We start from the raw sequence: 24,468 nt of genomic DNA, 5'->3' as shown, positions 1-24,468 counted from the left end.
AGCATGGTGCACAGCAGCAGCAGATGAAGCTAAAAAGACTTTAGAGAGAATCTGGTGATATTTTAAAAAGACTATTTCCCCCTAATTTGTGGGGTTCTTTTCAGAGTCTGCCACATTTCCAGAAGGAGGTGCTCATGGAAGAACACGGAAATTCAGCAGGTTCTATATTTTGTAATAAACACAAAGGTTGATCTTGCCTTAGGTGGTGGATGTATTCCTCTAAATTAAAAGGCAGAAAGAAGAGAGTCACAAACACTCCTCTAGGGGAACCCACACCTAATATAAGAGGGAAAAGAAATATAACTAATATACTCTCTCTATACATATCTCTCTCTATATATATAGATATATATAATATACTATATCTAATATACTGCAATAATATATTAATATATAAAACTAATATTGTGGTTGTAGAACTACCATTGTGCAGAGAAGCCTTACACTGCAGAGTTTCAGATTGACTTCCCTTACCCTGGAGAGTGCAAATCCAGAAAGAGCTGCTTGACCCAACAGTCCCAGTGCATGCAGAGTCAGCAGCAAAAACCATGGAATTAACAGCAAAATGCTCTGGGATGTGGGATATCCATTATAAAAGTAACTGCAGAATTCAAGACAGCTCAATTGCTGTGCACCCCATGTGGGCAGCTTTGCCTGATGACTCTGTTTTGAAAATGTCAGTCAAGAACATAAAGAAAAACAATTCACTCTTCAAGAATCCTGGGCCTAAAGGTGATATTTACACTAAAGAATGGATCCATCAGTAGAATATATTTGAGCACTTTTTCCTGCACCAGCTGGAGTCCATACATCACTGCAGCATGAAGTAAATGCAAATACACATATGCCCTGAAGGGTCACACCCTGCCTACTGTCTTAGTAAAAGTTATTAGGAAGACAGATCCCAAAGATTCAGCAGAGCAATACAAAACCACTTCTAAGCTGCCTTCTTCCAGAAAATAAATCAAACTCTTTTTATACAAAGAAGGGAAAAGCAATATAAAATACCAACCAGCCCTTTTTGGAGGCATTGATGTAAATGAACAGAAGAAAATCAGTCTGAATTAATTTAAAACAACATTAACACAAGAAACACGTTGATACAAATTACAGACACAAAAATTCAATTGATTTTAAATGTTGTAAGAGGAGAAAGGAATGAGGAAATGAGATATTTTTACCAACTGGTGTAGCTAACTCAAATCAAAGTCCTGATGCCACAAGTTGCTGAACTCAGGAAAAACTCTCATGAGACAAGCCACAGGTTCTGTCACGGCTCGTTAAAATGCTTTAAAATGCACTGTCACTATTTTAATAAATAAAAATACCATAGACTCAATTGTTCTGTTTGTTTCTATGATGTTCTTTTTAAAAAAAAGGACTTCAGAAGGAATAAGGAGGACGACAGCACCTGGAGACACCACAGATCCCATCCTGACACCTGATTCCCTCCAGACAGGCAATTTAGGTGAGCTGAAAAACCTGTCTGTACAGACCAAACCAATTACCAAGCTGAAATGCATAAGGTGAGAAACTGTAAACAAGAATCTGATCTAAAGCACCCCAAATAAATTATTCATTTAAAAATGTAATTGCTTTTGTGAGTGTTTTTCTGAAATTTAAACTACCTCAGGAGGATTTTCAGCCTCTCAAGTTTTAATGGATGCTTTGCTAAGCACACAATAAATGACTTTTTTACATTAAGCAGTTTTTGAACTAAAGAAAACCCCTCAACTTACTTAAATGACATCAAATTACAAAACAACCATCTGAATGGCCTTTTTAAGGATCAGATAAAATGATCCATCCCTTTGTCTGCAATGCTTTATTTTTGCAGTGATTACTGTGCATTTCCCAAGTGCAAACACAGACTATTCATCACTGGAATTGCTTAGCAGCCTACCGAGGAATTCCAGCAGCTAGGGCTACTGCTGAATGTTTTCAGTTTCACACTGAAATATTCAAAGATGTTCAAAGACTGAAATATTTATCTTTCTTGAAGGAAAAAGTATGATACCAAATGAGTGCATAAATTTTAATGCTGAAATTCAATTCAAAGAGCATTTTATAGAAGTACAATTCCCAAAGAATGTTATGAGCTTATTCTCACAAAATATTTTTAAATTCTTTTTTTCCAACTGGGACAGTCAATCACCTTCCCTTTGGCTTAGCTTTATTAATTTCTTTTCACAGAGAAAGACGGTTCAGCAGAAGCAACATGAAAAGCACATCACAAAATACAAATGTATGCAGGGACTTGGGAAACAAAAAAGAGATGCTGGTGACAGACACATGTTGGAATAAAAATAGACTTATATTATCTGAAAAGCAAGAGCATTAGTCATTATATTGTTTTTGCATCACTGTCACAGTGAATTCTTATGAACTTTTTTGGGTTTTTGGTTTTTTTTAGGTACCTTTCCAGATACCTCATCTCACCTGAAATTCCTAAGGTGGCTTCAGGATGCATCTCTTTGCCACAGAAAATGAGAACTAAGTTTTGATTTGTTCAGTTCATGACACCTTTTACAAAAGTACTAAAAGCAACCTGTTCTACAGCCTACTTTTCCATTTCCATGGGTAGAAACCTTGAAAAAAATCCTCCTTCTCTGAGAACACAGTAAAGAGAAGATTAAACCAGCTCAGATCCTGGAATTACTTTCAATAATTTCTCTTTTTAAGCACAGCCTAGGCATAAGCCTTAGATCATTGCCTCTTCAGCTCTAATACAAATTATGGCCATGAGGACATTTATGACATATTTAACAACAAATAATCCCTACAAACAGAAATTTTTTCTTTTCCAGGTCAACACTGGGAGATATCAAATTCCAACCAATGGATCAGGGCAACTTCCTGCTTTCCTGTTTTTCTGTAATTACATTATCAGTAACATCCTGGGTAAGGATTACATCCTGCTCAACCTCTTGTCATGCCAAGTATTTGCATCACTCATTCAGGGACTATTATTATTATTATTATTATTATTATTATTATTTAAAACTTATTTGAAGGAAATTAGCCCAAGAGTACAGATTAACATGTAAAATACAGTTAGAAGACAGGATGAAGAGTTTCTCCATGGATGGAAATTTTTGCCAGTGGAGGATCAGAATGCTTCTGTCAAACTCATGGTCAGCAGTGTCAAGGAGTTTACTGGAATAGACCAGTTTTAGTGCTGCAAATAATCCCCTTCATACTTCCAAAAGGAACTATGGAAACCCCAGGGCTGTGCCCAGCCTGAGCAGGAAGGGTTATACAGAAAATCACTGCTTCTCTTCTCATGGTGTGACACACAGCAGGAATAGAGAAATGTTATTTATTCCTGCAACACTGCAAAGTGCAAAGCAATGCAGCCTGATCTATCCACCATCTGCAAGAGGAACTTTTAATTTGGGTTTTATGAACAGAAGTAGAATTGGACAGGGGGAAGACAAGTGTCTGTGAGCCTTTTTCACCCCCACTTTCAAATGGACCAGGACTCAAGGAGGAAGTGGCTGCACAGCAGGATTGTGCTGTCACTGAATCCAATGGGCTCCAAACTTGCCAGAAATTCTCTTGAGAGAGACTTTTGATTAACTCTCTTGGAAAATCAGGGACTGGAAAATTGGGCATCTTCATTCCAAATTCAGTCTGGAATGAAGCTTGCTGGTGAAAACAGCAAAACTAGAGTTGCTCTCTGTTATGGAGTACACAGTAGATTTGGGATTAATACCTTTAAGCATACAAAGAAAAGGGAGAAAACTAACTTTTCAAAGTCCTAAATAACTGAATTGTCCAGCATGGAGAAGAGAAGACTCTAGGGCAACCTGGTCTAGTGGGAGCTATCCCTGCACATGGCAGGGGGTGGAACTGGATCATCTTTAAGGTCGTTTCCAACCCAAACCCCACAGTGCCCCTACATCCTTTGTGTAAAATAAATCCAGAATTTAAAAAAAATATAAATAAATAAATAATAATATTAAAATAAATAAAAATAATATTATATATAATATTATATAAAATAATTAATCAATAATAATTACTTAATTAATTAAGTTGGCCAGGTAGGATAAATCCCAGTGAGGAACCACTGCTCTACACCTCCAGGATTCCTGTATAAAGAAATCACTTTTTTTTTTTAATTCAGAAAAAAAGGAATATCTTTTTGAGGCATACACATAATCTGAACCTCAAACAGACTCGAAAGAGTTGATTTATAATTAAGGCTGGAAAACTGAACATTAAGGAGTTCATTTCCCAAGCCCCTCCTGAATTCCAACAGCCCTTGTTGTTGAGTATTCACAGGTAATTATGTCAGAGAAGAGGCAGAAACATTAAACACAACCATTCCTGAGTGTACTCAGAGTTTGAATTAAGAAGCCAATAAACCCCTCAGGACCTTTTTTTTTTTTGCTTGCATATCTAAGAAATCCTTTTCATATTTCCCTGGATTCTTTTATAAAAGGATGAAATATTTCAGTGAGACAGTGCCATACAGCTGTTAATTAAGAGATTTATCCTGAAAATAAGGGGAGTAGCAGCAATTACTGCCAAAAACCTGTGGCTTGTAGCTCATTTGTTACTTAAAATGTTCATTTTCAAGTGAAGGAAATATGATTATCCTCCATGAAATTGCTAGCTAAAGATAATTAACAGTTCAAATTTAGATACCCAACTATAATTACAAGTACTGAGGTAATATTTTATAAAAATTATCACAGGACAGCAAACATTTCTATTGAAATTCAATAATTTCTCCACTCTGAAGCACATACATCACTTTAATTTTTCAAACAAATGGATGTCTTTTAACATGTAAAAATATTTTCGTTCTTACAAGTGACTAATTTTAATTATTTAGTGGAAAAGGGGAGGAGGAGCCACCTGTCCTTTCATTCTAATGACATATTTCCCAGCCACCTTTTTTCTTTGTAGTGACACAGCAAGAAACACCACAAATGCTGGGTTAATTTAATTAGTGCTTCATCAGGCAAGTCTAGAGCATAAATGATATAATCAGATTTAATATCTCTGATGATACACAGTGACAAACATGGAGTGGAGCAGTCAATTGTGAAGAGATAGAGACAATAAAATATTCACAACCAGCCAGTCACCAGAGAAGTGCTGGGATGTTCTGAGAGTTGCTGTGGAGTCTTTACTTGGCTAAGAGGAGAATCCACACCCAGGCTGCTGTCACAAAATTTATAACTGGCTCAGAGAAGCAAAAACCAAGAGATTTCTCTCTTTTTCTCCCAAAACTGAGGAGAGGGACTAGATGGAAACCTAATTTAGGAGTAATCCTGAGAATGCTTTCAGCCCAAACCAGCAGAGTGCAGCTGGGGGGAATGGGACACATCCAAATGGGATTAAACACATCCCCAGTGCAGGGTTGCTCTGTGAACCAGGTATCAGGACTACAGCTGCTAGAGGTAAAATCTCATTTCCAAGAAATACCATACAACAATGCATAGAATCAAGGCAGATCCATGGATATTCACACCCAAATTATTCTCCTCCTCCTCATATTTAACTCCTACCATCACTTACCCTGCTGCAAGACGAATTTCTGCATACAGTGATATTTTTCATTGAGGTTCCAGCCTCCTTGCCATAAACAATGCCAGAAATTGATATCATATCCTATTGCTTGACAGCATAAATATCTTTTAAACACTGCCTATTGACTTTTTTGATATTTACATCAACTAGTCATTCAATTTGTTCAGACAGGATCTTCCTGTGTTCATCCACACAAAGTTACTGATTTCAAGCAAGTAATGAAGGCAGACAGAGCAGGGAACACGGAGAACAGAACAGAAAAGGGCAGAATATTTCAGTTGGAAAGGACCAACAATTATCATCTAATCCTGCTGCCTGACTACTGCAGGGCTGAAAAAGCTAAAAAAAAATAATTTCCAATTAATTTTTAAATCCATTGAAATTAATGTTAATTTTTAAATTGATTAATTTAAGTTAATTATTTTAAATTATGTTTTAATTTTAAAAAATTACCAAAAGCTAAAGCAAATTTTTAAGAGCAGTGTCCAAATGCCTCTTAAACAGTGACAGGCTTGGCAAACACTGCCCAGCTCTCTGGGAAGCCTCTTCCAGTGTTGGACCACCCCCATGGGAAAGAGATTATTCTGATATTGAGTCTGAACCACCTCTGGCACAGCTTTGAATCATTGCCACGTGTCCTATGGATCCCAGGGTGAAGAGATCAGCAAAGACAGGCTAATAACATGAAGAATAAAATAGCTTATCATATGGTAGAGAACTTCTTGCATGACTAAGCAAGTGATGTTTTAAATATTTTGATGTCTGTGGAATGTCCATGGGAATGCTCTGATAGCCTAAACATTGGGTCAATCACTCTGATTGCTATTTTCTGATTCATTCCCTCAGTAAAATCATCCAGAGATTTTTTTCCTTCCCTCCACCTCCCCTGTGATTTTTTATAAATACTTCCCATGCTATTTCATCCACAAATCCAACTTGCATTGCCTTCCAACATGGTCAGAAACCTTCAACATAATCATTCTCCAAAAGTTCCCAGTTGCTTATAAAAAATGTAGGAACCAGACTGAGAGGCTTCCAAACCCATTGTCTTAATCCAGGTTGAAACAAAGGAAAACTGAAAGTCTCAATAAAAAAACCACCAGTCAAATCAGTAGTTTTCAACAAAGTAGTATTAGTTTTAAAAATATTTTGCATAAATAATTGTCATGTAGGCTTTGTTTGAAAAAACACTGATGTCATTATTTGCTCAGTCTTCTGCAGAAGGAAGGGGAAATAAATTACCTAATAACTCATGTTTTCTATGTGGAACTGACAGCATTAGCAAAATCCAAATGAGGCTATTGCAGGTGCTCTTTTTCTCTTTCTGGCATAAATAGTATACTTGATTTCCTGCATTTATCTCATAGCTTCTATCTCAAGAGCCTTTTAATACCCCCTTGCTTTCAAGAGACCTAAATTAATGTTTTCAGAAAATGTTATGACTGAGATTTCTGCTGTTTGATAAATCAGTCAGCCACCTCTAAAGGGAGCTGCCCGGCATTTTAACTTTATCATTCAGTTTCAAGGGTTTTATTGAGTTATTTTTCTTTTGCTTATAGCAGAATTGTAGTTGGCACTCCTGATTTTAATGAAACTGTTCTGGATTCAGGGTTGTTTGCATTAGAAGAACATGATCTTGTGTCAGTCAGGTCTATCCCTTTTGCTGCTCAAAGGGGATTTGAGTGTTCAAGGAGGATTTGGAGACTGATCACAACTAATTCTTTTAGGGTGGAAAAGACTCACCCCAGCTCACAAAGGTGAGTGCTCAGTAGGGAGTTTTAAAGTCCCCATGGACACAGAATATTTGGGTTTACTTGCAAGTAGCTCTAATACAGGTAGAACACCCTCCTGCATACTCTGATTTATGCGCTGCAATGGCAGTTTCAAGGAATCTCAATGTTTGCCAGCACTGTAGTGAGATTTCTTCCTCAGAATGGTCAGAAAGTGATGTGCCAGCCCCCCCTGAGTTCACAGCCTTCCAATCTCAAATCAAACTTGTGCTTTCTGACCCATTTCACTCCAGAGAAGAGCTGTCACCACAGTTCACAGATGGAAATGGATCTTTAGATCTCTGCTGTGACTCAGAGACCTTTGAACAGAAAAGGTCAGGCAGAAGAACAATGCTCTTTACTTTAGATACAGCTGAAATCCACAGCAGCACAACAAAGTCTTCTGCAGCCTCTGAAACCAATACCTTAACCTTAGCTTACAAAATTTGCCTACAAAGCTAAGGTTAAGAAAAAAGAAAGGAAGAATTAGACTGAAAGGTAATTAAGCTCCACTCCTGCACAGATGAAAGCAAACTGAACAGATAAAATAACCAAGAAACAGCGATTTAATAACCCATAACCAGCAGCAGCTGCTGGGAGAACTGGTTGATTGGAGCTAAAATCAGAGATTTACTTACACTTGCAGCTCACTTTTTTAAATTCAGCTTTTTCCGTATTTCCACTTTGTCTCTACGTGTAAACTCTAGCTCAAAAGGCAAAGAAAATAATTTTCTTCTTCACTTCTAAAGGGCCATTACTTTCTCAAACACATCAAGACACCTTTGTTCATCAAGGAGGTAATTACAAAACATGACAACACAAGTCACTGCTATTATCCCCACTGCCTCTGATTGCATTCTTCATTTCAGATTCCTGACTGAATTCTCTGATTTCTTCAGCAATATTCAACAGTAATATCTACAAACCTCTTTCAGCAATATAATAAAAAGAAGAAAAACAAAAACACCCACATGAGAAATGAAAGCTCTGGCACAGCTCTGTGTTAAGATTCATTCTGTAAATATAAAATTGAGATGCTACCACAAAATCATTTCTTTAAAACTCTATTTTTTCCTTGCAAAAATAATCTCTAGACTCAATAAAGATTTTTATTAAAAAAAAAGGACACAATTTATCCAAAAGTCAACTTTTCCAACTAATTTAAGTAACTAAATTGCAGATAGAAAAATAAAAATCATGAGTGTTTTATTTATTTTGCTGCTGATATAGCAATTTTATACAGGATATGTTAATTTTTAATTGATTCTATTCCCATAAATCCATCCAATCCAATGTGAAATTGTAAGTTCAATTATCTCTGCAGCCACTGTGTTAAAATGGTTGATTTTTAGCAAGTTTGGCTTCCAATCAGTTGATGGGATCTTTCTCTCAGGGATCAGTAGCCAGCAGGAATCTCCTGAAGTCCAACACAGGGAAATGCAAATTCCTGGACTGGGGGAAGAACATCCCAGCTCTGCTGGGTGGTTGCCAGTACAAGGTGAACTGGCACCAAATGAAGCACAGGAAATTGCATTTAAATATAACAAACAACATTCTCACTGAGTGGTCAGGCACTGGACCAGCTTCCCTGTGAGACAGGTTGTGGAATCTTCACATTAAATCAAAACTCAACTGGGAATCACCTTCTGGAACCTTCTCACCCTGAGCCTGCTTCAGTTGTGGCTGGAACTGCACAATTTCCAGAGGCACCTTTATCCTCAGAGTTCTATGAATCCAGCTATAAATTGATGTAAACCAGACTAGCAAGTGATTATTCATTTTTTCTCACAGCAGACACATCAGTTTCAGGATGTCTCTCTGGGTTTTGTGGCCACCATGGGCTCTATCTCCCTCTGACCACCAACACTCAGCAGTACAAGCACCAAGGAGCTTGAAGTAACCTCTCACCAAGCCACTATTTTTGCTTCACTAGAAAGGTACCAAAACCAGTTTCATGCACCTTCTTCTAATCTAATTCCTTAGCTGAAAAACACAGCTTCTATAGTTCTAGGCCAACTCAGAAATAACACATTTAAAAATAGTCACTAAATAAAGCTGAAGCCAAAACTGGCAACTGCAATTTGCTTGCAAATGTTTTGAGCAGAGTAAGAGCCTAAAGGGAGTTATATCATGAAGAATTAATCACTTCCTCTAAGAAAGCAAACAGGGTCAAGAATCTGGCATTAAATTCACAGAGGATTTTTGGTGTTTCTAAATAAATTGTGTTGTGTTACTATTATTTACCCATATTTGCTTGTACAAGGACTCCATTACTACAATCACAGCAGCATATGGGACATCTCCCTGTCTATGATTTAATTTTTTCTTTTAAGCTAAACAGCCCATTTTACTGAACAATATTTGAAGCAAGCCTGTGATGCTGATTTGCTGCTTACTGTTCTGATAAGCAACACATGAATATAAACATTTCAGATGGAACCATGAAGTTGTCCTGGTTTTGGTAATAAATCAAGACTCATTTATTATCCATTTTAACATAAACACATACTACTATTGAAGCACTTTTGTTTGCTGCTGGTGGCGTGTCCTCATTTATACAGGTGAAATCTGGGTCAAAGATTCAGTTAGAATGCAATGGATCAGGTCTTTATGCTTTTGATTTAGAGCTCTGTATCTAAACTTGGAAAGATGATCTGGATTCATATTTTAAGCCAAAATTCATTTCAGACTGCAACTGGAAAAAGACATGGACAAAACCCAACTCATAAAATTTGGCAGAACCAGTTTATATTTGCGCCATTACCAGGATATAAAGTGAAAAGAGAATTTGCCCCTTCTCCAAACAAAGATATTTACCCAATTATAGCAATTATAACCAACCAAATATTAATTTGCTAACTGCAAATTAATATTAACACAGGATTTAGAAATCTGGCATTTTCTTTCATGACCCCATGGTAATATTACAAATGCTAAATTCTGTCACCAAAATAGACTCAGACCTCCCTGTCCACACAAGTACCAATGAAATGCTCATTTCTTGTAGCCTGTGTAAAGACTGGCACATTGTGAAATCTTCCTTGAGCTGGCAAATGTATAAAGCTACTCAAAGTAACCAAGAACTGTTAATTAAATGAACCCTACTGATTTCTTTTCCATTTTAAATTACTGCCTATCTGGCCTACCTGAAATTGCTTCACTGGATACAAACCTGGATTTACAAGCATTGTAAATTGATTTTTAGATAAATAACACTCCAGGACTCACTCGTAAGTTCCTATTTTGTTTGTGGAGAGATTTTGTCAGCCTGACACAAATGTCAAAATGACATCAAGCATTAGATGAAAAGGAAGAAACCAATTACAAAAAGCTGTCTATCCATCCCATTAGTACAACGTATGCCTACAAATTCAGCAATCTTTTCAGCTCGCAGTTGGGCACATGGCTCGTCCAATTAATTGTTCTGTGTTCATTCACCTTAATTTTCCTCTTGCATGTGTTGCATTCAGTTAAATTCTCTTTATCCATACATCACATTTTTCATCAGCTGTCATGCTGGGCAATCATTGCCAACAAAAGGTTTTCTGCTGATTTCTGCACAATTTGTTCTGTTTGACACTCAATCATTCTGTCTGTATGTCCATCCATTTGGTTGCTCATTTTTCATCTGTAGCTTCCTGCTGCTGTTTCCATCTTGTTGCAAGGAGGGAAAAAACATCTGGAGAGGTGGAGATGGCATGAAGCCTCTCCAGGGCAGGCTGCCCAAAAGTTCTCTGCAAGAAAACTTTTCAGAAGGCACACAGGAAGGGCACAGGCAGGAAAAAATGCTGCATTTATGATCTTTCAACATCACTGCTTTGATGAAGTATGGGCACAGAGAGGCTGCATGGTCCCACAGATGCTAGCTTTAAATTAGCATGAAATTGCCAATGGATTATAAAACCATGGAAATTATAAATATGGAATAAATAAATGTATATTTTGGAATTATTTTGGGCGTCAAAATAGCAGCATTTGTGCCACTCAGGAGCAACTCTGAGCTACTGGATATGGGCAGGAGTCTGGGCTCCTACAGCCAAAGGTCCATCCTTTCACACAAGATTGGCAGCACACTGGAAAAGAAGCAAAATAGGTTCCAAACAATCCAAAAGATCCAGAGATTTCTTTGATCCAGTGGAATGTGCAAGTCCCTTTCTGGCTTTATGAAACAGCCTGTGCTCCACACTTTTTTCTTCTTTTATGCCATGCTCTCCTTGGCCCAGGGAGGTGAGGCCAAGGAAATCATCTGTGCTCCAAGGAAGGAGAACTCTCCCTCAGGACACAAGTTGGCTCTGAGAGCGGCAACAGGCTGTTCACAACATTTTTATGGAGTAAGCAAGGTCAGGCCAGGCCATCTGGGAGTGCCAGTGCTGTCACTCTTGACACACATCCCTGCATTTTGCCCTCTCACAGCTCCCCATTTACAGCACCACAGATTTTCTCATTAAAGGCCTCGTCTTGCATGGATGAAGTTTTAGATTCTGTTATAACAAAGCTTGTGATTGACAGCCTATCCTAGAAATGCGTTAAGAAAAACTGTTTCAAAGATGAGAATGGCTCTTGACTGAAGCTTCTAACCCCTCTTTATGAGCTGCCTGGCAGCTTTTACTTGTGATTTATTTTCCCTACGGGTTCAAGTGAAGTAGGAAATACCAAATTGTAGTGGGCTACTTAAAACCATCATACCAAGAGAGGTACTATAGTTTATGTCAACTCTCATCCTCACCACTTACATTTCTGCAGTCATGAAAGAGAAAAAAATAATCCCCCAAACACTAACAGAAACAAAAAACCCAAACAAACAACCCTTTTTGGTGCTGTTTCATGAATTTCACAACACACAGTGAAGGATGACAGAAATCTGAAGAGTGGAATTGCTTAAATCCGTGGGCAATACAACATGGAATTGTTTCCCTTTACCTTGTAACAATCTTGTGCTGAAGGAAGGGAGAAAGGTGCCAAGGAAAAAATTTGGACTGAGATTATGGAAGGAAACTTCATAAATACTCACACGTTAAGACAGGAAAAGCTAAGAGTTTTCTTTGAGCTAAGAAAATGCAAAACTATGTCACAATTTGCAAACACGAATTATTATATCCCAAACATCCTCATTGCTTCAAAGGTGTAGGAGAGCAGTATAATGGTGTGCTTCCCATAATGCCTTTTGGTTACCACCCTTTATACTACTGGGAATGAAGTAATAGCAAGAAAATAAATTTGTGATCACAGCCATAAACTGTTCTTGATAAAACTGACAATTTTGGTTATCAAAATAATTTTGCTGCAGAGAAGAAGGGTTAGCATTGTATGATTGTCAAATTAAATGCTTTTCTTCTCCATTATGAGACTAAAACATTTATGGATTTTTAAGGCTTGTCAGACTTAGATATTATAACATCAGGCTTCAAACAGCTAAGTAGTTCAAGCAGCTGCAGAATTGCCTCACTCTGATATACACTTACCAAGTGATAAAAATTACTGATTATATACTATCTCTTCATTCTTATCACATTTTAATAAAAGGCTTTGTGGTGGGAAATACAGTCAACTCAGCCACACTAATCTTATGTCAGTGATGGAGAAAGCTGCTCTCGTAATTTAGATCTAAATATTCTGGGACATCATTCTGCTCCAATAAATTAGGTGTGAGCTACAGCACCATAACTCAGTTTATACAACCAGTGCCAGGTAAGAGGAAAACCCCAGGATTCCTCCTGTGGCTGCCCCACTGGCTTGGAACTAAAGCTTATAACACACCCACAAACATCTAATACTCTCTTACTTATTTCTGTGACTCAAACAAGAAAGAAGGAGCAAAATCAGCTCACAATTTCATTCATCTCATCACCCAAATTGTTTGCAATATATGTATATTAGGCAATTTAAAATTACCACAGTCCAAAAAATTCCATAGATACAACTTAGTGGTTCTCAATTGGCAGCTCTTAGAAAAAAAAACTGTTGCTGAAAGCAACAAACATTACGTGCCAAAAAAAACCCCAAAGAAGCTTACAATAATCGAGTTATTTCACAAATGAAAAGAAGTTTTATCAGACAGGAGATAAAACACACTAGAACTCATCCTCTCAAGACAGAAAAAGGAACCTTTACAAACACCTAAGTTAGTAAAACTAATTAAATCAGGTAGATGAATTCTCAAAAAGCCACCTGAATACCTGTCAGGATGCAGCACAAACTGGGGGTACCTGATCAAACCACGAGACCTAGACCTCAAAGCCAAAAGAAGAGTGACTGTACTGTCCTACCTCTTTGGAATAGAACAAAATAAATATTTACTATTAGACAAAGGTATGCGCTGGGGAACAGATATCCCTCAGAACCACAGTGTTCTGGAACCTTGAATATGCTTCACTCTGCTGACAGTCCTGCTGTGACACTGAATGCTCTCAGGTGGCTCCCAAGATGAGGAAGGGTCACAGGCTCACAATTTTATTTCCAGAAGGAAATTTCTGACTTTCGGTAAGTCAGAAATTCAGACTCCTCCAGCAAAAATCAGGTTCACGATCCAGAAGAAAAAGAGCAATGCCTAACCACAGAAAGGGCAGCTTTTTACAGAAGAGGCACTGTGTTTAAGTGAACTTACAGGAAGAGTGGATGCTTGGAAAGCTTTTTCTGCCTTCAGAGACCAGGTCTGGATCACCTGTGCAGTGCATTTCAGAGTTCATTACTCCATCTGGAAAGCAGCGGTAAAAGAAATCGGGACGCGGTCTACAAAAAACACCATGGATATTAAAAATACAAAAAAAAGCTGTAGTACCAAATAAACCTCACAATGATTATTACATTTACTGCTTATCACACACATGCAGGCTAATCTTGCCTAGAGTGATCAGTTTTGCACAAAGTGTAATGACTCCCAAATTTTCACAGGTCTTGCTGAAACACCCAGCTCAGAATATCCAAAAATCAGCCACCAAAATCCAAACCAGCCTTGATGCTGACTGTCTCAGTGCACTGAGCAAACCTCTGAGCTTCTCCTGACCCTGTCGTGAGCTGGGCCTGTAGGTTTGACTGGTGTCATACTGATCCTGAGCCAATAAACCACGTGGAAAAGAAAAGTGAATGATCACAGATTCAGAGACAAGCTGACAGCAAAATACTTGGCTTGGAATGCAGGATAAATGAGCTTATTCCTGTCTAAAGAAGTGGGTGTATTCTTAATTATTTTAAAAGCACCCATCAAATAAAAGTGCCAAGTGCCATTACTGTCAGGGCACCAGTTCTGCAGCAGAGAGGGTTCATCAGAAACCAAACACAAATATTGCTTCCTCAATGAAACAAAACATCCCAGCAACAAAAGCAGCACTGGGCTGTTACACAGTGCATGAACTCAATTCAAATGTGTATTTTTCAGCTGAAATTATTTAAAATTTTGATAAAGAGTCAAAAAATACCTAAAACATATTTTCTAAGCCCTTGATTCAAAATAATGCTTCCTGAAAGAAATGTTCTACTTAGGAATGCATTTACTGCCTAGCTGCCAAGTTTGTTTTGCTGTGCATGTTGATGTCACCTGGACACAGAATATGCTTCTCACAAAATGAATTTATTCCTATTTAATCAGACAAGGGGCACTGGCATCTGAGCTCCCACATGCTGTGGCTCTCTCCTCCCATGCTGCCAATTTAATGAGCTGATTTCAGCTCTCACCACTCCTCCCAAAGCCCTCTCTTGTCTGGGTCTGCCAGCCAGTCAAACAAGCAGCAGAACATGGCCATGGATCCCTGCCACAGTGGGGTGTCACCTAATGAAGTTGTACAACACCTGCACCGGGCCAAGGACACCCCCACAGGGCCCCTCTGACTCCATGTGCTCTGGAGCAGCAGCTCTCTATTTATTGGGATTTGCTGTAGCTGTCAGTCTGTCTCCATTCCTCTCAAGTTAAACCCATCATTTAGAACATGACAGGACTTACCTTCCCACTATTAATTTAATAGTATTTGTGCAGACACCATTCAGGGCTAGAGCCAAGGAAACAGCTACAAAACACAATGAACAAAGAGAACAATAATAACCTAAGTACCAAGCAATAAACTGCAGCATTACAGCATTTGATTTACAGACTTAAACCATTACTGGGCTGAAAACTGAATGATCTTTTTTTTAGCCTACTGTTTTTCTTGTTAGCCAGACTAAGGACAGACCTCAGAGCATTGTAATAATCATTACTTACTCTGTTCTTATTTCCCTACACAAAGCTAGTTTTCCTACCACGCCATTTGCACAGGCATAAGTCAATAAATGGAAAAAAATTAGAGGATGAAGTACTGTGGTTTGCAATTTTTGAGTTTTGTAATTTACCAGATTAAACTCTCATGCTCTTTTTGTCAAGCAGAATCCCTGTATAGACCAATACTCAAGATATATAGATATATCTACACACACACTTGTATATATATTGTGTGTGTGTGATGCAATTAAACACATCACTTTCAGACTAAAGCATTGACTTTTGGCCAAAATTACAATTGGATGACTTTATTTCTCTTTCAAAAGGATTTGGATGTTTTGATTAAATATTTCAGTGTTTTTCCCTCAGGTTTGCTCCCATGATTAACATTTTTTCTGATAAAATTGGAAAACAAGAAGGAACTGTCATAGTAGGTGAGAATTAATCATCTCTTCTATTCGTGCTTGGAAAGTCTGGGGACTTGGCATGCAAAGAACCTCATCTCAAGCCTGTGGAGATCTTTGCCTTGATTTCACTGGCACTTGGATCCTGCACATACACACATTTTAGATTAAAAATAATTTAATTTTGCAGTCCACACTGTAGCTCCCTGTTGCAAACCAGGAGCCAGTGAATTTTATTTCCCATCAGAAAAAAAATTATCAGGCAAATGTCTGATTTCCAGCAGAACATTTACAGTAATATAGCTTTGACTATGACAGCCACTGAGCTATTTTCTCCTTGGGCTGCTGCCCCAGATGCTGCACTTCAGCAGTACTCATCCTGTATCCATAAAACCTTTGCCTGAGGATATTACAGATCATAAAAATTTGTTATAGTGTTATATTTTTTTAAAGTTAAGAAAAGAAAAAAGTGGGACCTTCATCAAAGAAAAAATAAGGGTTTTCTCAGAATATAACAATAGCTGACAGCAAAAATGAAAGAACAAGTCAATCCTAGAGACACCCATACTCTTAAATAAATTCTTTTTTCAACATCTGTGCTCACGGTGACCACTCAATTCTATGCTCTGTTTTCCCCCTCCATTGTTTTGTCTCAGTTTTTATGGAAATTGCACGGGAAAATTTTCCATAAAGTCAAATGCAGATGACCAGCAATGCTACAGCACTACACTGCCCTTCTTAAAAAACATGTCTGCTTTTGGAGACAGGCAGTAAAATTCAGTCTTTTTGTTGAGTTTTGTCTTGACTGTTCCTTGTACACCTGACAGAGCTGTGCCTTCACTGTTGCACATTCCTTACACTGGCAAGCCAAGCATCAAGTGAGAGTGAGAATGTAGGATGGTAGAAAAAAAATCTATTTGTTCTGCTGTTGTTTCCTTTAAGAAAGATCCATGTTGCCCATCTAAAGTCATATAATCCAGCCAGTGAGAGATTCAGGCACTCCCAGGGGAAGGCTTAAGGGCACCTAAATTACCTCCTCCTTACTCCAGGTGCAATTATGAATATCTCAAACATAAAGCCAATACAAACATTCACAGTTCTTAGTGCTTCAAGGTATCCCTTGCCAGTGAAAGGGCTTTAAATAAATATTGATCTCTGGCAATATCTATATATATAAAAAGGATCTGAGCACATATCACTGTAAGATTTCAAAAGATAGGCACAGTCAGAATTAGCTGGAACAGCTTAAAACTTACCCTTTCCATTGTCCTCTGCTCCAATTTCCTGCCTACAACTGTAATGAGACTTCACCCCTAGCACAGCCACTACTGCTCACAGCCCAGGATTAAGTGCACAGCTAATTCCACTGGCAGTTAAGGATGAAACAACAGCTTCTAATTAGAAGAACTGAGCCAAGAGCACGGATTTTGCAATGGGTAACAGTAAATTGCAGGAGAAGATCAGAGAAAACAATGAGAGGAGTAATTTCCTACACTAAACAGCTGAGTTGGACAGGACTTTCCAGTCAAAGCCTTGATTTAGAATAGCTGCAAGTATAAATAAGAGGTAAGTAATAGATTGGGTGTGACAAAAAAAATATACATCTGAACAGTCTCTCAGATGGACCTGTCTTTGCTGATCAAATTCCAGTTCTTGCTAGCTAGATTGTGGAATTAAGGCACAGAATTTGTGCTTCTACAAACACATAAACTCAAAGGCTTCTGCGAGATGCCCTGAAACTGCACTGAAAATTACTATAATGGGCTGTAATGGAGACAGGTTTTCTTCAAGGCTTGGACTACACTTGGAATCAATCTCTGAGAGCCATCAGACACTTTTCCACCTTGAAGTACGACATACATTACCTAAGAAAGCCTCTTTAATTTCGGTCTTGTCTGTTCGACGGATTATTTTCACCACGAAAATGACTGCGAGCGGCGTGAGGAAGGAAATTGCCTGTGAGAGATAACAAACGCCATGTGTGAGAGCATCAATTCCTTCTCTGCCCCACTGATTGATAATTAGCTGCTGCCAGCTCCATTTAAACTGAATGATCTTTATCAAACTCCTGACCTTAAGCAAAGTGGGATGATTTGTCTTTGCAACTCCAGGGTGACGAGCACATTAATATTCCAATACAGCCCTCAGCTATAATTGATTTGTAATTGCCCAGAGATGCATTTAAAATGTCAGCTCCTCCAATGAAAAAGTAACAGTCCATAAGGTCCACAAAATTCCAAAATACAGATTTTGGACATTTTTTCCTCAGTGTGCATTGCTGAGGAAGGCAGCCCACCCACCTGGGCTCAGTAAGCCCCTACTCAAAACAATGGAGAGCAGCACCAACCTCCTGGAATTTTAAAATGCCCTTTATCTTTCTTTTTGTTTTCTTTTCAACTGTCATGCTTGAATGCATTGGGAAGATTATGTCTTTATGATTCTTTTGTTTACAAGTGTTGAAATGTGGAGCAAACTGCTTTATTTTGTTCAAACTTAGAAAAACAACACCTGACAATCTACAGGTTTAGTCACTGGTTAAACAGAATATCCTGTAATTGTCAGTGCTGGAGGACAGGAATCCTCCTACCAGGAACCTGAAATGGCATCTGTGCATCAGTGCACACATTTTATTCTCTTTTAAAAAAGTGAATTTTACTGAGGTTGAGGTTTGAGTTTGGTTTTTTGTTGGTTTTTTGGGGTTTTTTTTTGTTTGTTTTGTTTTGTTTTTAACAAGGAAAAAATCAAACTTTAAATGGCACAAGAGGTGCCAGGTCTTAAGTAATATTATGCTTCCTTTACTGAAGCTGAACTGGGCCTTACTCTTTAATAGTCCCAGTGAGTGAAAAACCAGACCAGACAGATATATTATGGCAAAAGACACGTGACTCAATCTTCTTTTTATACCACAGATTAATCCCAGTCCTCACTTTATGATTTCAGACAATCTGAGTAGGAAACAACACGACAGTAGGCTATGTTTGTAATTTTGGCTGCGCATCTCGCACCAGATTGTCCTTGCCAGCATCTCCAAAATACTAACTCAGTGAACCATGCAGATTAAAACACAGGCTGGTGTCTGTTCCCCTTTTCTACATTTAGGAAGGCAGGCACCAGAATTTGTGCAAAAAGAGGAGTCACTTCCACTTAAAATCTCCCCCTAAGTGTGTGTGAAATTCAAGTTTGGATGCCAATGTCACGTTACTGCTCCAGAAATATTCACTTCTCTCTGTCCCCATCAACAATTTAATTTCTACTTTCGGAGACAATGTGGAAAAAAAAAGAAGTTGAAGTAAATCCTAGAATTTCTAGTTTCATTCTTAAAAATAAGTATTGCCACCAGGAAAAAAAAAAAAAAAAAAAGATGAAAAATATCTGCATTCCAGGACTGAAGAACATGTAGAAATATAGCCAAGGCTGACAGGCTCATAGTGGTGGTTTAATGGAGTCAGAAATCTTTTGAAAAAGCAGGAGCATCAGAAATTATCAACAAAGAATAGCATTCAAGTGGCAGCTTGTTCCAAACCACTTTCCCATCCATCCTCAGAAATCTGGTAAAACTGCAGATTTCCTCATATTTTACAAGCATGTGAATTTTTTAGGGAGATGAACTATTCATGTTCATGGTGTATTGCTGCTCCTCACACAAAAGCATTAGCTGGAAGGTGCTTTTTATTCTGCAGCAAAATGCACACAAAAAGAAATTTTGGCCTGTGACAGGCTCCTTTTATTTATTTTGCAAAAAAGTTTCTCTATGGCTCATATCTAAAACAGATTTTGCAACATTCTAATGAGCAATACTCTCCTCTGATGCATCTCAGCTATCTTTCCTTTCCCAGCAGTGAAATATTCCAGCATTGCCAGGCTTTTGTGAAACATGGACAAAAACTCTGTCATTTATTATTCATCCTGGCAATGCTGAAGTTACAGGGACACAATTCCACTTTTCCAAGGGAAAGCTGGCAGTTACACCTGCACTTTCCAAGGCAAGGAATATCCTTTGATAGAGAGACAGAACCAGGCTCAGCTCATTCCAGTTTTTGCTCCTCATGCAGAAGTCAGCATTGTCTAATTTGGATGTGCATTCACAACCTTTCTCTTTAATTCAAGTCTCTCATAGCAAATAAAATAATCCAGCAATTCATAAAGTCTTAGAGATTGCTTTCTGATAAGCCATACTCATAATTTCAATATTGGAGTACAGCAGCGCAACAAATTCCTTCCATAATGAAAGCTTGTGAGCAATGCTAGAGTCAGATTTTTCTTCTTTCAAATTTAAAAAAATAAGAGAAAATATAGAAATTACCCATGTTTCTTAATTTAAGAAGCTGTTGACTGTTTAAAATCTGAGCCAGAAAGAGAACCCAAGCCACACAAATGTTACTGACACAAAGTTGTCTCTAAGTTCCACCCACCACAAACTTTGCCAAAATCTGGGGCTATGGGAACATATTAGATGGGAATTATTATTATGGGAATATTATTATGGGAATATATTATAATTATATCCCAGAATTGTGCTTCCCAGTGCCTATTGCTTGGGGAATAAGAGGATGGATTAATGATTACCCCAACTGGTTTCAAAAATAATTTCCCCACTGCAGCAAAACCCTGTACAATGATTCACTCTTGGTTCTTGAACTGAGATCCAAACAGATCAGAGAAACCGTGTAGCAAAGTAATGCTGAGCAGGAGGAAAAACCACACAATTAAACTCAGTCTTTCCCAGCACAATTTAATGTTTGGCTTGGGGGTTGTTTTGTTTGTTTGTTGCTTGATTTTGGGTTTTTAGGGTTTTTGCACAGCTGTCTTCCATTTCAGGAAAAACATACATTTTCTCCCATCCAATATTAAAAAGTCCAAAATAGAGATGCTCCTTAATGCAATATAAACAAAATGTTTGTTTATAAAGGCAAATTTAAAAATCAGGCCTTCAGCCTCTGTCTTAGAAGGCTGAGATAAATGGTCACCTCATATGCAGGAGGTGCCTTTAAACTGTTCCTTAATTAAAGTTTTATTATAAATGAAGGATTAAGCATTTATTAAAAAGTTGAATAGAAATTATATATCTGATTTGCATTTAATCTGATTTCAAGTTTGAAAAGTAAAACCCTGGGTTCTCTGAAGAATCAGGAAAAGGTGACTTTGAGGCAGCTGTTGGAAAGACTGAACTACCACTTTTACAGCCTGAACTACAGCCATAATTTCAGCATTGCTGAAGTTGTCTATTTTACTGCAGTCATATATAGAGATTATCATGATTATTAATCACTGCTAGTGAAGGTTATCAAAATTATGAAGTTTGATAACCAAATTCAGCCATCCAGCCTGCATGTGCTGAGCAGGGAAGAGCCAGAAGAGCAGTGACAGCAGGACAGCTCTGTGATATATTTAGTGTTGGCAGAAGCTAAAACAAAGGTTTTTCCTCTAGGGAAAAAAAAAAAGATTATTCAGAGTCCAGTATCTCAGTGCCTAACATAACTAAAACAAATTGGACCTCAAAATTTAAGCACTTAACCTTCTAAGAGCATGGCAAGGTTTTGTCAGGTCACCCAACAGCTAATTGAAAAAACTTTCTACTCATTTCTCTCACATCCCTCCCAGCTACCACTGCTCTCAATCTTAAACTGAAAAATCAACATTCATAAATTCAGTCATCTCATAACGCTGCTTTTTAAAGACTTCCCATCATTTGCTACATTTCGGACAACATTGGCTGGGAAAAGAGCTGCCTTTTGGGATTAAAGGAACTTCCTCTGCTTGTGAAATATTTCCTGCTGCTTATCAAAGGAACATTTACTCAGTTTGCAGCCATCAAATGACCTTTGGTACTTACAAACATGAGCCGTGTGGGGATGTTGTCTGATTGCACCAAGGGATTTTTGTACAGCCAGATCTCCTCTGGCTGGATCACTCGCTGGAATGGATCCAAAAATTCTGTAAAACTGAAAAAAAAACAATGAAAGATACAAATTTTTCACAATTTGAAGTGATGACCAAAAACCCCTAGAAGAGTTCTGTTCATTTAGAATTTCCCCAAATTTGACTATGATAAAGCATGCATGAATTATCCTTATTAATATATAAATATCCTTATTAATAAATTGCTACACTGCCATCCTACCTCACTGCACTTTAGAAAGACAAACTTTATAAATACACCCTTCAGAAAATGGGTTTTAAAAGTCTACACCTTTGAAGATGTTCAACAACTTTATAAAAGTTCCATAAACACTACTGTGGAGAATAAATTGTTCTTTTTTTTTTTTGGGAAGAGTGTGCAAATAACACTGTGAGATTAAATAAATCATGTACTCATTTATTATCAATTTACAATCATGTAATCCAGCCTTTTATAATTATTGTTTATAATTCCTAAAAAAAATATATAACAAATGTAAAATATTAAATGCCTTTCAAATGTCAAGATTCAGCCTTCAAAGCACGACAGTTGCATTTGCAGGATCACAAAGCAAAAGAAAGAAGCAGCCCAGAAAATTTCTTCTACTGATAGAAAAAAGAGATAACTTCAGAGAATATCTCCAAAAGAGACTTACTCCTAAAACAGTGATGGGCTGTAGAGCTTAAGAAGAATCTAAGTCTACCAGAAATGTTTCATTCTACCAAAACAGTTTTAATTTCATTATTGTGTCTATTAGCCCTCTTACAAAGCAAAAAAACCCAAAAGAACAGAAAACCAAAAAAAAATTCACCCAAACAAACACTCTAAAAAACCACATAATTCTGTAATTATGCTATTTTGCAATTAAGAGCATCAAAATAAAATGTTGAGGTCCCATTGTTCTGTAGAAAGCAATTTGTGAGGGTATCATTTGTCATGCACTGAAAGAAAAAGCAAGAATTGTGATCTGTGGCTGCAGCTGGAAGTTTCAGAAGCTTCTCATGACTACCTAAATTATCTTACTTCATTTAAACCATATTCCTTTTTCCACAGAGCCCTCCAGTGCTCTTTTACTTTTCTTGGCTTTGAATTAATATCAGACAGCCTGGGAAGTTTGGCTTTTGCTTTCCACTGCTCATTTCAGGTCTGGTAACAAACCAGCACTTGAGGAATGGGTGCTGAAGAAGGACACAGGGAAAGTTTTCTGCAGGATGGTCTCACCTGATATGCCAGAGCCAGAACTCAGAGGTGTAGCAGCCCAAAGCTTTATTTACTGGAAGTCTTCCAAAGCTAAGGGCTTTAAACCTCTCCAAACACAGGTTTTACATCAGTAGCAGGCACATCAGGTGACTTTGTAAAGAGAAAAAGCCCAAAGCAATTTGCAGAGCAGAGTGAAATTAAACCATACTCACACATGCAGCCCTCCCCAGGGAAGACAAACCTCAAAAAACCCAACTGGGTCAGCAATTTCCTAAAGAGGAGCAAGCCACAGCCTCTGCCCATGGCAGGGAAAGGAACTAGGGCATCTTTAAAGGTCTCTTCCACCCCAAACCCTTCTCTGACCCCTTTACCTGAGCACATTCAGACTCCCTGACCTCTTCTTCCTCTCCTTTCCTGTAGTAATTACACATCCTCTGAACAGAGGGAGACATGGCTCTCCCAGGAAAATCCTGGAAGCTGTGTAGAAGCTGTGGGAAACTTCAGAGGAAAGAATCCAAACAATGATTGTCTCTCTTTCTGTAACTATTGTTTATAGATATTGTTCTCCAGAGTGTGCTATTCACCAATAGTGTGAGAGAAGATTCCTAAAGGCCAATCGGGTCTTAAATCCACCACTGTTTCTATAAGAACTGTAGATTTCTAATAATAAAGTGTCCTTTTCATGCCTTCTATGATGGAGTCTCTGCATCACCTTTGGCTGTCCCCAGTACCCTTCCAGTGATACTTTCCTAAAGGAAAACAATCAAGTTTAAGGACCGAAGAAGGTCAAACACAGCCTTGTCACTTGTAACAGTATTTCTGTTTCCTAAACTGGCCTACATGGACAACAAGATTGTTCTGGGAGCTTAAGGAGTCTGGCTTTGCAAGGGGAATATTTACTGCTGTACTCAGCTTCTCCAGCCCAGAGTCTGAGCCTGCTGTCCCAAGGAAGGCGAAACTTCAGAAGTGTCAAAACAATTTGTTTCAGCGTTTTCAAACTGAAAACAAAGCTTTCTTAAGTTTAAAAGACAATGGCTTGTGCAAGACATGAAAATAGGAAACATTTCTAAAGAAGAACAGCTCTATATCACCCATATGAAAAATTCATTTTCTAGTTTTCAACTCGAAAAATAAAGGTCAACTCCTAGATAATGCAAGCAGGTTTGGTTCCAAATTTCAATTAAGAGAGAGTCCTAAAGTACATTATTTGAATTATTTCTGGTTAACTGCAGAGAGCAAAGCACACACAAACATCTGTGCTTCAAGGTGATCACAACACACCAGTGCACTTCTGGAAAATTTGTCACGTTGGATCAGAACTGTAATTAATTTGATGTTAAGACATTTGACATTATGAACAAATGCCAACAGAGTTAAAGGTTTGGGGCTCTTCTTGATCTTTTGTTTCCTGCCCCTTGTGATGTAAGACAGCTGAAATTATTTTTGTTTAAATTTGAGGAA

The 24,468-nt window shown here is 38.0% G+C and overlaps 1 protein-coding gene across 1 annotated transcript in view; it reads right to left on the bottom strand.

Annotated features, from left to right (window-relative positions):
• PLPP4 (phospholipid phosphatase 4) overlaps positions 1 to 24,468 on the bottom strand; it is a 45,257-nt gene that overhangs the window by 7,890 nt on the left and 12,899 nt on the right. The window contains exons 2-5 of the mRNA XM_030951393.1: positions 21,742 to 21,850; positions 17,774 to 17,864; positions 15,250 to 15,313; positions 13,918 to 14,042 (exon numbers count right to left, since the gene is read on the bottom strand). Of these exons, the coding sequence (XP_030807253.1) occupies positions 13,918 to 14,042; positions 15,250 to 15,313; positions 17,774 to 17,864; positions 21,742 to 21,850 (389 nt within the window). The remainder of the gene's footprint in view (positions 1 to 13,917; positions 14,043 to 15,249; positions 15,314 to 17,773; positions 17,865 to 21,741; positions 21,851 to 24,468) is intronic.

Source organism: Camarhynchus parvulus, chromosome 6, assembly GCF_901933205.1.
Source record: "Camarhynchus parvulus chromosome 6, STF_HiC, whole genome shotgun sequence".
In the NCBI taxonomy this organism is placed as follows: Eukaryota; Metazoa; Chordata; class Aves; order Passeriformes; family Thraupidae; genus Camarhynchus; species Camarhynchus parvulus.
The sequence above is the reverse complement of the archived record's forward strand: the minus strand, read 5'-3'. Positions and strand labels throughout refer to the sequence as shown.